Raw genomic sequence first — 12,494 nt, 5'->3', positions numbered from 1 at the left:
TTGAAGACATCTATGCTAATATCCCTGACCTTCCAAAATCCTACATACCTTCCAGATTAAGGAAGGAAAGAAATGAAGGAATAGAAGATGATGAACAAAATAGAAAAGGTATACGAAAAATCTGTCTTCAATGGTAGGTTCTCAAATTCAGATTTTACAACATCAAATATTAGCAACTTGCTGTGACATTCTATCCTTCCAGGTTAAGCAATGGTCCATTTTACAAAGTTCCATGAGGTATGTGAGTCACTTACAAAAGTAGGGATAATGGGGTTACAATATTTATTCCACGCATTTCATTCCCCAGCAAACTAGGTAAGAACAGGGAAGATAAAGGCCTGAGGGAGACAAGAAGCTCTTAAAGCAAAGCTCCCCTGCTCAAAAATATCTCTCCCAACATATTCCATGTAGTAGACACTAGAATAAAATGAAATGAAATGAATGAAGTGAAAATATTCCCCTTGAGAAGGCTCGGCATTATTTACCCCCATGTGGGAATGATTTGCATGACACTAATACTTCAAAGCCCCAGGGAAAATGAAGGCTTGTATTGGGGCAGAGAGGGAACCTTTGAATTTTAGAGTGAAAAGAGAAGCTACACTCTATCTGCAGGAAGTAGTCATTCATTCATCCATTCATTCATTCATTCAACAAATATTCAGTGAACCCCCTACTCTATGCCAAGCTCAGTTCTCACACTAAGAATATAGTAATGAATAAAACACAAAAAATCTCTGCCCTCATAGAGCTGACATTCTAAGGGAGAAAATGGATTAAAAATTAGGTAAACAAATAAAATATATCATATTAGGAAGTGATAATGCTAAAGAGAAGAATAAAACAGGGAAGGGGGATAGGGCAAGTGTGGGTGAAGGTGTTGCAGTTTTATTTGGGTAGCCAGGGAAGGCCAAGAACCACTGGGCTACGGAGGAGAGATGACATGCAAGATGCATTCAAAGAGGAAGGCGGGAGCACACAATAAAGCAGGCAGTACAATGTTGTAATTTTGCCCAGGATCCCATTAGCTTTACTCTGCCAGTTACGATCACAGCCCTCAGGATCTTGCCAGGGACATGAAGCAGATTTCAACTTCCCCAAAATCAACCAGTTCTCCCCAGTTCAGTTGTTTTAGTATAGCTGATATTGCTCTATTTTTAGCCCTTCTTAAAAATGGGAGTGAAAATGAAAAGAAACATAAGGCAAAATGAGAAGCATGTGATTCTAGCCTACTCCCTCCCTCTTCTATACCAGTTCTACATTTAACAACCTCCCAGTTGGGAAAATTTTAGAACACTCCTCTCTAATTTCAACAGGCTGCTGGCCTGTGCAGCAAGGCTGTAACAATAAAATATACAGTGCTTGGCCTTTTATCTACAGTAATGCACAGAGTGACTTATTCTTCCTCACTAAAAAAAAGATCTGATTCCTGAGCAATGTAAAGAATGTAAATCTGTTGTGTTGGATTTATTCATTAGAAAGGGGATATCTTTTGGTTCCCCAATGAAAAGCCTTACCGTTAGGAACCATCAGTTTCTCTTCTCCAATCAGCTTCTCTTCTTCAATCCTTTCCATTTTTTCAGTAATTTCATACATCCTTACATAAAAACCCATGTCATTAAACTATTAGTCATTGGGCTTCCCTGGTGGCGCAGTGGTTGAGAATCTGCCTGCTAATGCAGGGGACACAGGTTCGAGCCCTGGTCTGGGAAGATCCCACATGCCGCAGAGCGACTGGGCCCGTGAGCCACAACTACTGAGCCTGCGCGTCTGGAGCCTGTGCTCTGCAACAAGAGAGGCCGCGATAGCGAGAGGCCCGCGCACAGCGATGAAGAGTGGCCCCCGCTTGCCGCAACTAGAGAAAGCCCTCGCACAGAAACGAAGACCCAACCAGTCAAAAATAAATAAATAAATAATTTTAAACTATTAGTCATTACATAATTAATGAATAAAATCAGAAATTTTAAAAAGACATCTCATAAAAGAACACAACGGGTATACTTAATATAAAAATAAACACTGTGAAAGCTAGCTAGTTTACAAGAGAAAAAGTTAACTAAATCAGGGATCAAATTTGTCTCTCAACAGCTTTGTATGCCATGGAAATCAAAGTTGAAAAAGACTTGAAGACCGGAGAAAGTACAGTCCTGTCTTCAATACCTCTCCCATCAGATGACTTTAAAGGTACAGGGATAAAAGTTTATGACGACGGGCAAAAGTCAGTGTATGCGGTAAGCTCTAATCACAGTGCAGCATACAACGGCACCGACGGCCTGGCACCAGTTGAAGTAGAGGAACTTATAAGACAAGCTTCAGAGAGAAATTCTAAATCCCCAACAGAGTATCATGAGCCTGTATATGCCAATCCATTTTGCAGACCTACAACTCCACAGAGAGAGAAGGTAACTCCTGGACCAAACTTTCAAGAAAGGGTAAAGATTAAAGCTAATGGACTGGGTAATGATGTGAATAGATCCACACGCAACATGGACAATGGACTTTCAGAGGAGAGCGGCAACAGCTTCAATCACATCAGTCCCGTTCGGCCAATACCTCAACCCCGGTCAATGACTCAACAAGCAGAGAAGACACCCCACACCCAGCAGAAGAGGCTGATGACTCCTTGGGAAGAATCAGATGTAATGCACGACAGGTATGCTCCCTCTCCAAAGGCGGGACTGAGTCCCAGCGAAGCACTAGTTGGGAAGTCAGAACGCCAGCGTTCTTCACCTACTTGCCAGGAGGATGAGGAAGACATTCGATATAATATCGTTCATTCCCTGCCTTCTGACATGGATGAGAAAGAACCCGTGACGATGATTTTCATGGGTTATCAGCAGGCAGAAGACAATGAGGAAGAAAAGAATCTTCTGATGGGATATGACGGGGTCATCCATGCTGAGCTGGTTGTGATTGATGATGAGGAGGAGGAGGGTGAAGGAGAAGCTGAGAAACTATCCTACCATCCCATAGCTCCCTACAGTCAGGTTTTCCAGCCTGCCAAACCAACACCACTTCCAAGAAAGAGATCAGAAGTTAATCCCCATGAAAACACAAACCATAAATCTCCCCACAAAAATTCCATATCCCTGAAGGAGCAAGAAGAAAGCTTAGGCAGCCCTGTCCACCATTCTCCACTTGACGTTCAGATAGCAGGAGATGGGACTGAGGATCCCTCCTTAACAGGTAACAAAAATGACAAGGCTTGTCACTGCTGTCTAGTCCTGTGATAATCTTCTCTTTGTATTGTTACCAAACCCTCGTGCTTTCAGCTTTTTTTGACCACTTCATAAACAAATACATGCTAAGATTTTTTTATTAATGCTGATATGAACTGTTATCATCATAAGCAAAGTGATTAAGTCACTTCAAAAGATAAAGAAAGTGAAACAAAAATTTGTTACCTTATTTGGGTACTGCATTGATTGACCTTAGTAACTTGAAATTCATCTTCTGGCATGGTATGGGTGTGAATGTATTTGAATTACTATCATGTTGGATCATCAATATTAGATCTTTTCCCATGAGAATCGAAGCCAGCTCTTTTTTTGTGTCTCTCTGTGATTTAAACTTCCTACATAAGTTAACAAATTGCCTTAATTTTGCAAGAGAAAACAAGAAACAAATTTTATTTTCAATGTGATATTTTATTACTTTGTTATATCTTGTTTCTCTATACTTTTATAATTTTATTAACTTTATTTCCTTAACTTTTCTACATTTTAAAAAAGAATATCAGTTTATTCTACATTATCTATAACATTTAATGTCACATAATGTTCCCTAACTTAGAAATTTTATTTTTTTATTTTCTAAATATTTGCATTCCACATATTCTCATTCTCTGTAAAGTTTTAGAGCTATCTAGCTTTTTTAGCATTGAATAGAAAATAACACTTTTTCTACAAAACTGATAGCTCATCAATTTTAGATTCTTTATTATCACTTGAATATTGTATTCTACTTATTTATAAACAATAAATAAGAATATGATAAAATTAATTATAATAGCTAAAGACATAAATCAAATTACCCAGACATACGTACTAGATCTGTGAAAGGAACAGTAATTTTAAACGTTCTAATAGAAGAATTTTCATTAAAAAGCAATAACTATTGAGTCCCAGCTAATCCAGCAATCAAAAAACCTGATAATTCTACAGAACTGTTGGTAGTACCTGCACCATTCAGGAAGGATTCTTCCTCTGCAACCGAGAAACCCAGTCTTAGGTTGCCAATAATATGATAAAATGGACCTCTTCCATTTTTTAAGTAGTTAAATTAGACATAACTTTTGTATGTCTAAAAGACACGCCTTTTGTAAATTTAGACATATTGTAAATTTAATTATCTGAAGAATTTCTAAGCTCTTGGTAAGTGCGCACTTATATTATCTTCCTAAATCAGAGTTGAATGGTGTGTCCCCACAACGGAAACCTGATAAAACTAAAAGCTCCTTTCTGTTATGAGAATGATCAAACTTTGCAGCTTAAATTCATTTTTTAAACAACAACACAGAAGACTTAGAAAAGAGGAGCATGCTGTTTACGGTCCAGAGCAGTGACGTTACGCACTATAAAACCCATTTTTTAACTTGGATGTTAGCCAGCTCCTCCCGAACACCCTTATTCCTTCTCCCCTACCCATGTCAACACATATATCCCAGAGAAAAAGACAGGAAGTGACTAATGTTTCCAGACAACACTAATCATGCCACTGAACTAAAATAGTGAAAACAGGAAGACCTTTTCCAGACAAAGTAACAATACAAATGTTGTACTATCAATCAAATCATCTTATAAACAGAATGCTCCAAATTCCTTGCCTTCTGTTATGATATCATTTTACATTCCCGTTTTCCAATTCACCACGTGGATTACAGAACTGATATTTTTAATGGGTTTTTTAAAATAAGTATATCATATTGACATATGCCCTCAGGGTACGTCCATATTCATAGAATATATAGCCACCTATGCATTTCAATTTCACAAGCACCAACTAGGTTGAGCTTCTCCCTCTAAACGCCTCCTCCCAAAAAAATACATATTGATACTTGAAAATCCACCATTTCAGTCCATTCCTTTATTTATGGTATAGGTGCCCTACTAAATATAAATATTCCTAGTAGGCATAATAGTTAATAAGTGTAAGTCTCTTTTCTCTTAGTGTAAATGCTGTTATCAAAGCCTGACCTAAGAGCAATTTTTAACTTGGAAAAGAACATGAAGGAGGAAGAAAGATGGAAAAAGGTGGAGCCTGGAGACCCTAAAGATCAGATTTTTAGCCAAAACTTTGAAAAGGATAAGACACAACAAGAAAATTTAGGCAAATTTATGTCCATTTATTTATGTATCAATAAATATAACAGGATCATGTTCAAGTATCTGGCTCAATGCCAGATGCATCCAACGAGTGGCTCCTGTAAGCTTTTACTGGGACTCCCCTACTATCCCCACCAGCCAGACAGTTGACTCCCTTTGGTAATCCTTACCAACCTACTTTTGTACTTCTTTTAGCTCTGTTCTCCCCTCTTACAGATGTCAGTGGCATTTCAGGATGAAGAGGTAGGGAAACTCAGCTCCGGGGGATTCAAAAGCTATTGGTGCCAAAATTGCCAACCTGTGGCAACCATTAGGAGCCAAGGGATACTGAGAGTAAGAGGCAAGCTCTCTTCCCTCAAGTTAAAACCAGCCAAAACTATGCGTCTGAATTGCTATGGGGAGAGGAGATAGAGAACAGAGAAGAACAGAAAGGAGAAGTAAAAAGGAGAGCTGATGACTCAGGTCTTTTAGCTGCTACACCAAGGGGCCTTCCCATTGCCAAAAGCTGTGTCCCCACACATCTACTTGGAACTCACACCATCTACTTAACCATAGGCTTAAAGAAAGGAATAGCAGACTCTAACAATCTAGAATTCTTTTTTCCCCCTTAAGAAACAGGACAGTGAGTTACTGGATTACCCCACTCCTGAGGATGCAGACATCCAGGATGTCCTTTAAGAACTTCATTGAAAATCCACAGCATGCTGGCTATGCCTGATTTACTGAATCTAAGTTGAGGAGTAACTGTAGGGAGGAGGATTTTGCCCCAGCCTTAAAAGAGACCTTCAAAAGTCCCTTAAGATCAACTTTTTCTCTGCTTTCATTTTTGGTATGGGCAAGATAGAGGTCCAAAAATCCCAAAGTAAAACCTATAAAGACTTGCCTTCTGCCTTCTGCCTTCTTGCTGTGGAAGCACAGTCCTGTCCTTCAGTTTCACCGTCCGACATCTCCCAGCAATCGACACCATCCTCCTGGCTACAGAGCAAAGGAAATTCTCTCAGCTGGTCCTAAATTCAAGGGAATATTCTTGATCCTGCCACTGGAAATAATCATTTCCCTTAAAATTCCAAGGAAAATAAAGCTCTTTGACTTCACTTAAATGAAAACATTTCATATAAGTAGAGTGAAAATAAAAATGACCATGGCCTTCTTACAATATTAGATCCCCAACCTTCTCGTATTTGTGAAAAAGAGCTTCTTAGAAATAGGGTCATTTCATTTGTTGATAGACAACTAATATATGGCTGTGAAATAAGAAAACATGATTTCCCTTTTTGATTTTTTTTAATTAAACAAAATTTTGCAAACAGCTAAATAGCTGGTTCTTGGGCCATATTACACATGATTGTAATGATCAGTGCCTTGAAAGCATCTCTCAACTTTTGGAACATGACTGAGACAGCTATACTCTGTTCTTAAATATTAATGGCATGATACCAGAACATCAGAGGAATGTTATGAATTTTAAATCTACATTTTTAAAATGGTTTCTACATCCAATATACCATTAGCAGTGAAATATTCTCAAAAAGATAAATTTGCCCTTTGAAAGTACTTATAACATATCTTGACAAAGACATTTTATCATGACTTCAACTCCTAAATACTGGTTCGTATTGTTTCATTATTAAAAAAATTTGTTCTTGCCATTCTATATCCAAGGATGAAGCCCCTTGGGATAACCAAGTTTGATGAGTTAAAAGATAACCCAACCATCATGAATTAGGGTTTATGTCAATGCTTTTTTCTCTTTAGTAGTACATAGCTCAGAAATATGCACAAAACAGTCATTGACCCATAGCTGTTTATCTATGGCTAATAGTGATACTGTGCACTAATCCTGTATTTACTCAATTTATGCTGTGTTTGCTCTTTTAATTTTTATAGAAATAGGTTCCTTCTAGTTCTGAACCTGCTTCTTCCCTAAGTTAACCATAGCTTATTATTTCTACTATCTTTTTATGCTACTAAAACAATGCTCACATTGTTGGATAAAATCATCTGAGGTATGTTTCAAACTTTCCTGCAATCTATGTAATGGTCATTTAGAGTGAAAAGTAAAGCTTTTTTTTCCATAACTCTCTCTCTATTTTTTCTTTATTTTGCAGCCTTAAGGATGAGAATGGCAAAGTTGGGGAAAAAAGTTATCTGAGAAGTGTACCATCTACGTAAACACCCTTTGAAGAAGAAACTAAGAAACATTTGCAAATTTCTCTTCTGGATATTTTGTTTCTTTTTCCTGAGATACAAAAAATTATAATTATACCCATATTAAGCCATGTGAATAAGCAGTAGTCATTATTTGAAACAAATTCCAAAAAAGCTGGGAAGAACAAACTCTTAACTTTTCCAGTTACTTGACATGATTCAGTGGGGGGGAAACCAACATATTTTTATTGTATTGATACCAAAGCATTTCTAATAAGAGCTTGTTAAATTTAAGAATAAAGTTATTTAAAATAGCCCGACTATATTTTATTAACTGACCTTGTGATTTTGCTGACACAAAGGTTGAAAGATCATAGGAAGCCACTGCACCTCATCACAGAAATATTCGACTCCAACTCTGACAAGTAAACATGCCATCCCACGTCAACAAGGCTCTAAGACAACTACATCCTCCTGCTAAGGACCAATTCAATTGAGACTTAAAACTCTTTGCATACATTTTAAAGGTGCATGCAATAATTATCCTCATATTTGGGGACTGGATTTGGATTATCTTGATAGCATACATGACTTTACAGTTGATAACCAATATGTTCAGCCTTCTTGAAATATCATCTTTTCTTTCATTCAGTTCAATGTGAATTCCAGGGTACAATGACTGATTATCACCCAAGACTGTTGGATGGAGGACTTCCCAAATGCTCAACACAAATCTGATCTAATGTTTGACCAATTCTTGTAAACAAGTTAGAATCCTAATATTAAAACATAATAAGAAAGTGTACAACATTTCATTCCTAAGTATTCTTGCCAGGATGTTAAATCATGATTTGAAGGAGAATACTCCCATACCAATTATTTCCTGCCTTACCTTGTTATACTGCCCTCCATCCAACACCCTCAAAATCCACTCAAATACATCTTCCCCTGGATCGTGCCAGTGCTAATTACCCAGGTCCTGCCAAGTCTTTCAGTGAATGGTCTGTTTTCTCTTGGGAAAACACTGAATTGCCCTGGTGAGACCATGATGAAATTATCTTAGCTACTAGTGTGGAGGCAATGAGAAGTAAAAGAAGTGGATCCTGATGAGGGCAAGCATTACCTGGAGAGCATCAGCCTCAGATGAGTTGTCTGCAAGGGACAGTTGTTCTCTAGGAGGAAAGAGCTCCTCTGCTGACCTGGAATGTTCCGGGAAATCTGGAAGGTCAAATTTCAGAAGCACTTTAATACAAACACCCCTATCCCAGGTCCAAGGGTCCCATTCCTTCCTTTTCATCCTTCTGACTTTAGCATAAGTGACTTGTCAAATCTGCACATTCTTTTGTAGCTCTGCCATCCTTGTGATTAAATCACTGGGTTTGGGTTTTGGTTTTTGTACACAAAAGTTTATTAGAACACTGCCTGGCACCTAGTAAGTGATCAATAAGCAAATGAATGAATAAGTGGTTCAGAAGGGGAAAGATGTAGTCTACAAGGGGAGGCTGTGTAACACCAGTTGGGTTCAAGCAACATAAGCCTGAATCTGTCTAGCAGATCATGAGGCATGGACCAGGGCTTGTATGCAGAAGTGGCCCAGCATGGCCAGAAGGTGTGGGAAGTGGGAACTGGTCTTTTGCCTGGGGGTAAAGCGGGCGCTGCTGCAGAATTGGCTGCCAGGTGGGCAGAATGGGGTCTGAGTGCAAAGCTGGAGCCGGTCAGTCAGGGCTGCTGAGGTGAGTCTGGACCATCTGACACCAATCCACTGGCTCCTGTGCTCAGTGAAAAGGAAGGAAAGCTGGAAAACGGAAGTGAGTTGCCTTCTTGCTGCTGTTGCCATGCAGCATCCCTCCAGTACCCTCTACTGGCAAAGGCTAACATTGCTTCAGCTGGCAAAGAAGAAATGTTTACATCACAAAGCAGGGCAAAGAAGGGTGGATTTGGAGATGATGCATTAAATGATGAAGATAAAGATGAAGCATTAAACTGGCACTGTCCACTCGTTTTTCTACCCAGCTTCCGTGTTTATCTTTCTACATACTGTTGACCATTCAAGCAACTAAAAAACAACTGTTTCCATCTAATAAGATGCAGCTATCCTTTAAAAAAGATCTCACCTTCTCCCCCAAATGAGGAGACACACACTCCCGAGTTATGCTACCCACAGCGAACTATATTCAACATTAAAGAAGTTTTAGATTAAGAGAAAAATCCAAAAGATAATACAAAGTTCCCATATACTCCACACCCAGTTTCCCCTATTATTAACATCTTACATTAGTATGGTACATTTGTTATAATTAATGAACCAATAGTGATACATTATTATGAATTAAGGTCTTATAGTTTATTCAGATTTCCTTAGTTTTTACCTAATGTCCTTTTTTCAGTTCCAGGATCCCATACAGAAAACCACATTACTTTTAGTTGTCATGTCTTCTTAGGCTCCATTTGGCTGTGACTGCTTTTCAGACTTTCCTTGTTTTTGACAAGCTTGACAGTTTTGAAAATTACTGGCCAGGTATTGTGTAAGATGTCCCTCTATTGCAAATTGTCTGATGTTTCTTTCATGATTAGACTGAGGTCATAAGTTTGGGAAAGGAAGACAAAAGAGGTAAATTGCCATTTTCATCACATCATATCAAGGGTACATACTTTCAACATGAAAGTACTTACTGTTAATGTTGACCTTGATAACCTGGCTGATATAGTTTAGTCAGATTACTTCACTGTAAAATTATTCTTTTTTGCTGTATGCTTTGGCAGGAACTCACTATGTACAGCCCATACTTAAGGAGTAGGGAGTTAGGCTCACTCTCCTTGAGGATAGAGTATCTACATCAATTATTTCAAATTCTTCTGCACAGGAGATTTGTCTATTCTCCCCCATTTGTTTATTTATTCAATCATTAATTTAAATCAGTGTAGACTCATGGGTGTTTACACTACACTTGAGTTATAATCCAATACAATTTGTTGCTCAAATAGCTCCAGCTTTGGCCACTGCAAGCTCTTTCAGTTTGTTCCTATGCACCTTTGACATACACCCATAAATGTTTTGAACTTGAGATGACTTTCCATTTCATCAGATCTTCTTTAGTTTCTTTCAATAATACGTTGTATTTTTCATTGTACAAGTCTTACATCTCCTTAAATCTATTCCTTTTATTCTGTTTGATGGCTGTGAATGGAATTGTTTTCTTAACTTCACTTTCAGATTGTTTTTGCTAGTGTTTAGAAATGCAATTGATTTTTTTGTATATTGATTTTGTATCCTATAACCTTGCTGAACTTGTTTATTTCTTCTAGTAGTTGTTTACTGGATTCCTTAGGGTTTTCTATGTATAAGATTATGTCGTCTATGAAAAGTGATGGTTTTATTTCTTCCTTTACAATCTGGTTGTCTTTTATTTCTTTTTCTTGCTTAACTGCCCTTGCTAAAACCTCTAATACAATGTTGATGCAAAGTGGTGATGACACTCTTGTTTCCAATCTTAAGGTGAAAGTGTTCACTCATTTACCATTAAATATGATGATAGCTATCAGCTTTTCCTACATGTCTTTATCAGGTTGAGGAAATCCCCTTCTTTTCCACATTTGTTGAGTATTTTTACCATGAATGGGTGCCTCTCTTTAATTCTGTCAACTTTTTCTTAATGTCTTTTGGAGTCTGTTATTAAGCACATTCATATTTATCACTGCAATGTATTCTCTTTTTTTTAATTAATTTATTTATTTTTGGCTGTGTTGGGTCTTTGTTGCTGCGCATGGGCTTTCTCTAGTTGCGGTGAGCAAGGGCTACTCTCTGTTGCAGTGCACAGGCTTCTCATTGCGGTGGCTTCTCTTGTTGCAGAGCACGGGCCCTAGGCACACAGGCTTCAGTAGTTGTGGCTTATGGGCTCTAGAGTGCAGGCTCAGTAGTTGTGGTGCACGGGCTTAGTTGCTCCGCGGCATGTGGGATCTTTCCAGACCAGGGATCAAACCCGTGTTCCCTGCATTGGCAGGCAGATTCTTAACCACTGCGCCACCAGAGAAGTCCTTGCCCCTTTACATTTAAATCATGTCATGGGTTTTACTTTTTTATCCATCTGACATTCTCTGCCTTTTAATTGGAGTATTTAGTCTACTAATGTTTAATATAATCATTAATATGGCTGAGTTTTGGCCTATTTTATTATTTGTTCTCTCTTTATCCCCTCTGTTTTCTTGCTCCTTTATTTTTCTTTTCTTGCCTTTTTAATTAAATTACTTAAATAATTTTAAGATTTCATGTTATTTTTTCTACTGGCTTTATATATATATGTCTTGTTTTTTGTTTTCTGTAAGAATTACAATATACATTTTTAATTCTTCACATTAGAACTTTTCACTCAGAATTAACATTGTATAACGTTATATAAAATGCAGATATCTTTCAACTATGCAAGTCTATTATCTCTTGACATCCTTTATGCTAACTTGTTATATGTATTACATCTGCATACATTATAAACCCCACAAAACAATGTAGACTTTTTTTTGCTTTGAACAGACATATTTATTATAAAGAATTTAAGTTGTAAAAATCCAAAGAGGTTTTTTTATTTACCAATTATTTACCATTTTGAGTGTTCTTCATTCTTTCCCCGGGATCCAACTATCATTTCTCTTCAGCCTGAAGAACTTCCTTTTGCCTCTTTTAGTGCAACAAAGTCTCTTAGATGTCCTTTGACCCAGAATGTCTTCATTTTTGTCCTCATTCTTGAAGGATATTTTTTCCACAAGTATAATTCTTATTGACTTTTTTTCCTCTTTTGGACATTATTTCACCCTGTCTGGCCTCCATAGATTCTTATGGGAAGCAAAATGTTAACCAAATCATCGTTCCCCTGTTTGGAATGCTTACTTTTTCTCCTTCTCCTTTCAAGATTTGCTCTGTATTTTTTGCTTTCAAGACTTTGACAATGATTTTTATAAGCATGACTGTTCATACTTTCTTGCTTGAGTTGTTTTCCTGCATCATGAATCAGTAAAGTTAGGTCTTTTAGC

The 12,494-nt window shown here is 37.7% G+C and overlaps 2 protein-coding genes across 2 annotated transcripts in view; one reads left to right on the top strand and one right to left on the bottom strand.

The window, feature by feature from the left end:
• The window catches only part of PALMD (palmdelphin), a 54,029-nt gene extending 46,246 nt beyond the window's left edge, over positions 1–7,783 (top strand). The window contains exons 7-9 of the mRNA XM_061183817.1: positions 1–108; positions 2,086–3,183; positions 7,430–7,783. The exon at positions 1–108 is cut by the window's left edge and continues 6 nt beyond it. Coding sequence (XP_061039800.1) covers positions 1–108; positions 2,086–3,183; positions 7,430–7,473 — 1,250 coding nt within the window. The 3' untranslated portion in view covers positions 7,474–7,783. The remainder of the gene's footprint in view (positions 109–2,085; positions 3,184–7,429) is intronic.
• Positions 6,246–12,494, bottom strand: part of FRRS1 (ferric chelate reductase 1) — a 113,718-nt gene continuing 107,469 nt past the window's right edge. The window contains exons 18-19 of the transcript XR_009700375.1: positions 8,593–8,687; positions 6,246–6,296 (exon numbers count right to left, since the gene is read on the bottom strand). The gene's annotated coding sequence lies outside the window, so the exon portion shown is untranslated. The remainder of the gene's footprint in view (positions 6,297–8,592; positions 8,688–12,494) is intronic.

The sequence above is a fragment of the Eubalaena glacialis genome, chromosome 3, assembly GCF_028564815.1.
Source record: "Eubalaena glacialis isolate mEubGla1 chromosome 3, mEubGla1.1.hap2.+ XY, whole genome shotgun sequence".
Classification (NCBI taxonomy): Eukaryota; Metazoa; Chordata; class Mammalia; order Artiodactyla; family Balaenidae; genus Eubalaena; species Eubalaena glacialis.
This window is presented reverse-complemented; position numbering and strand designations above follow the sequence as displayed.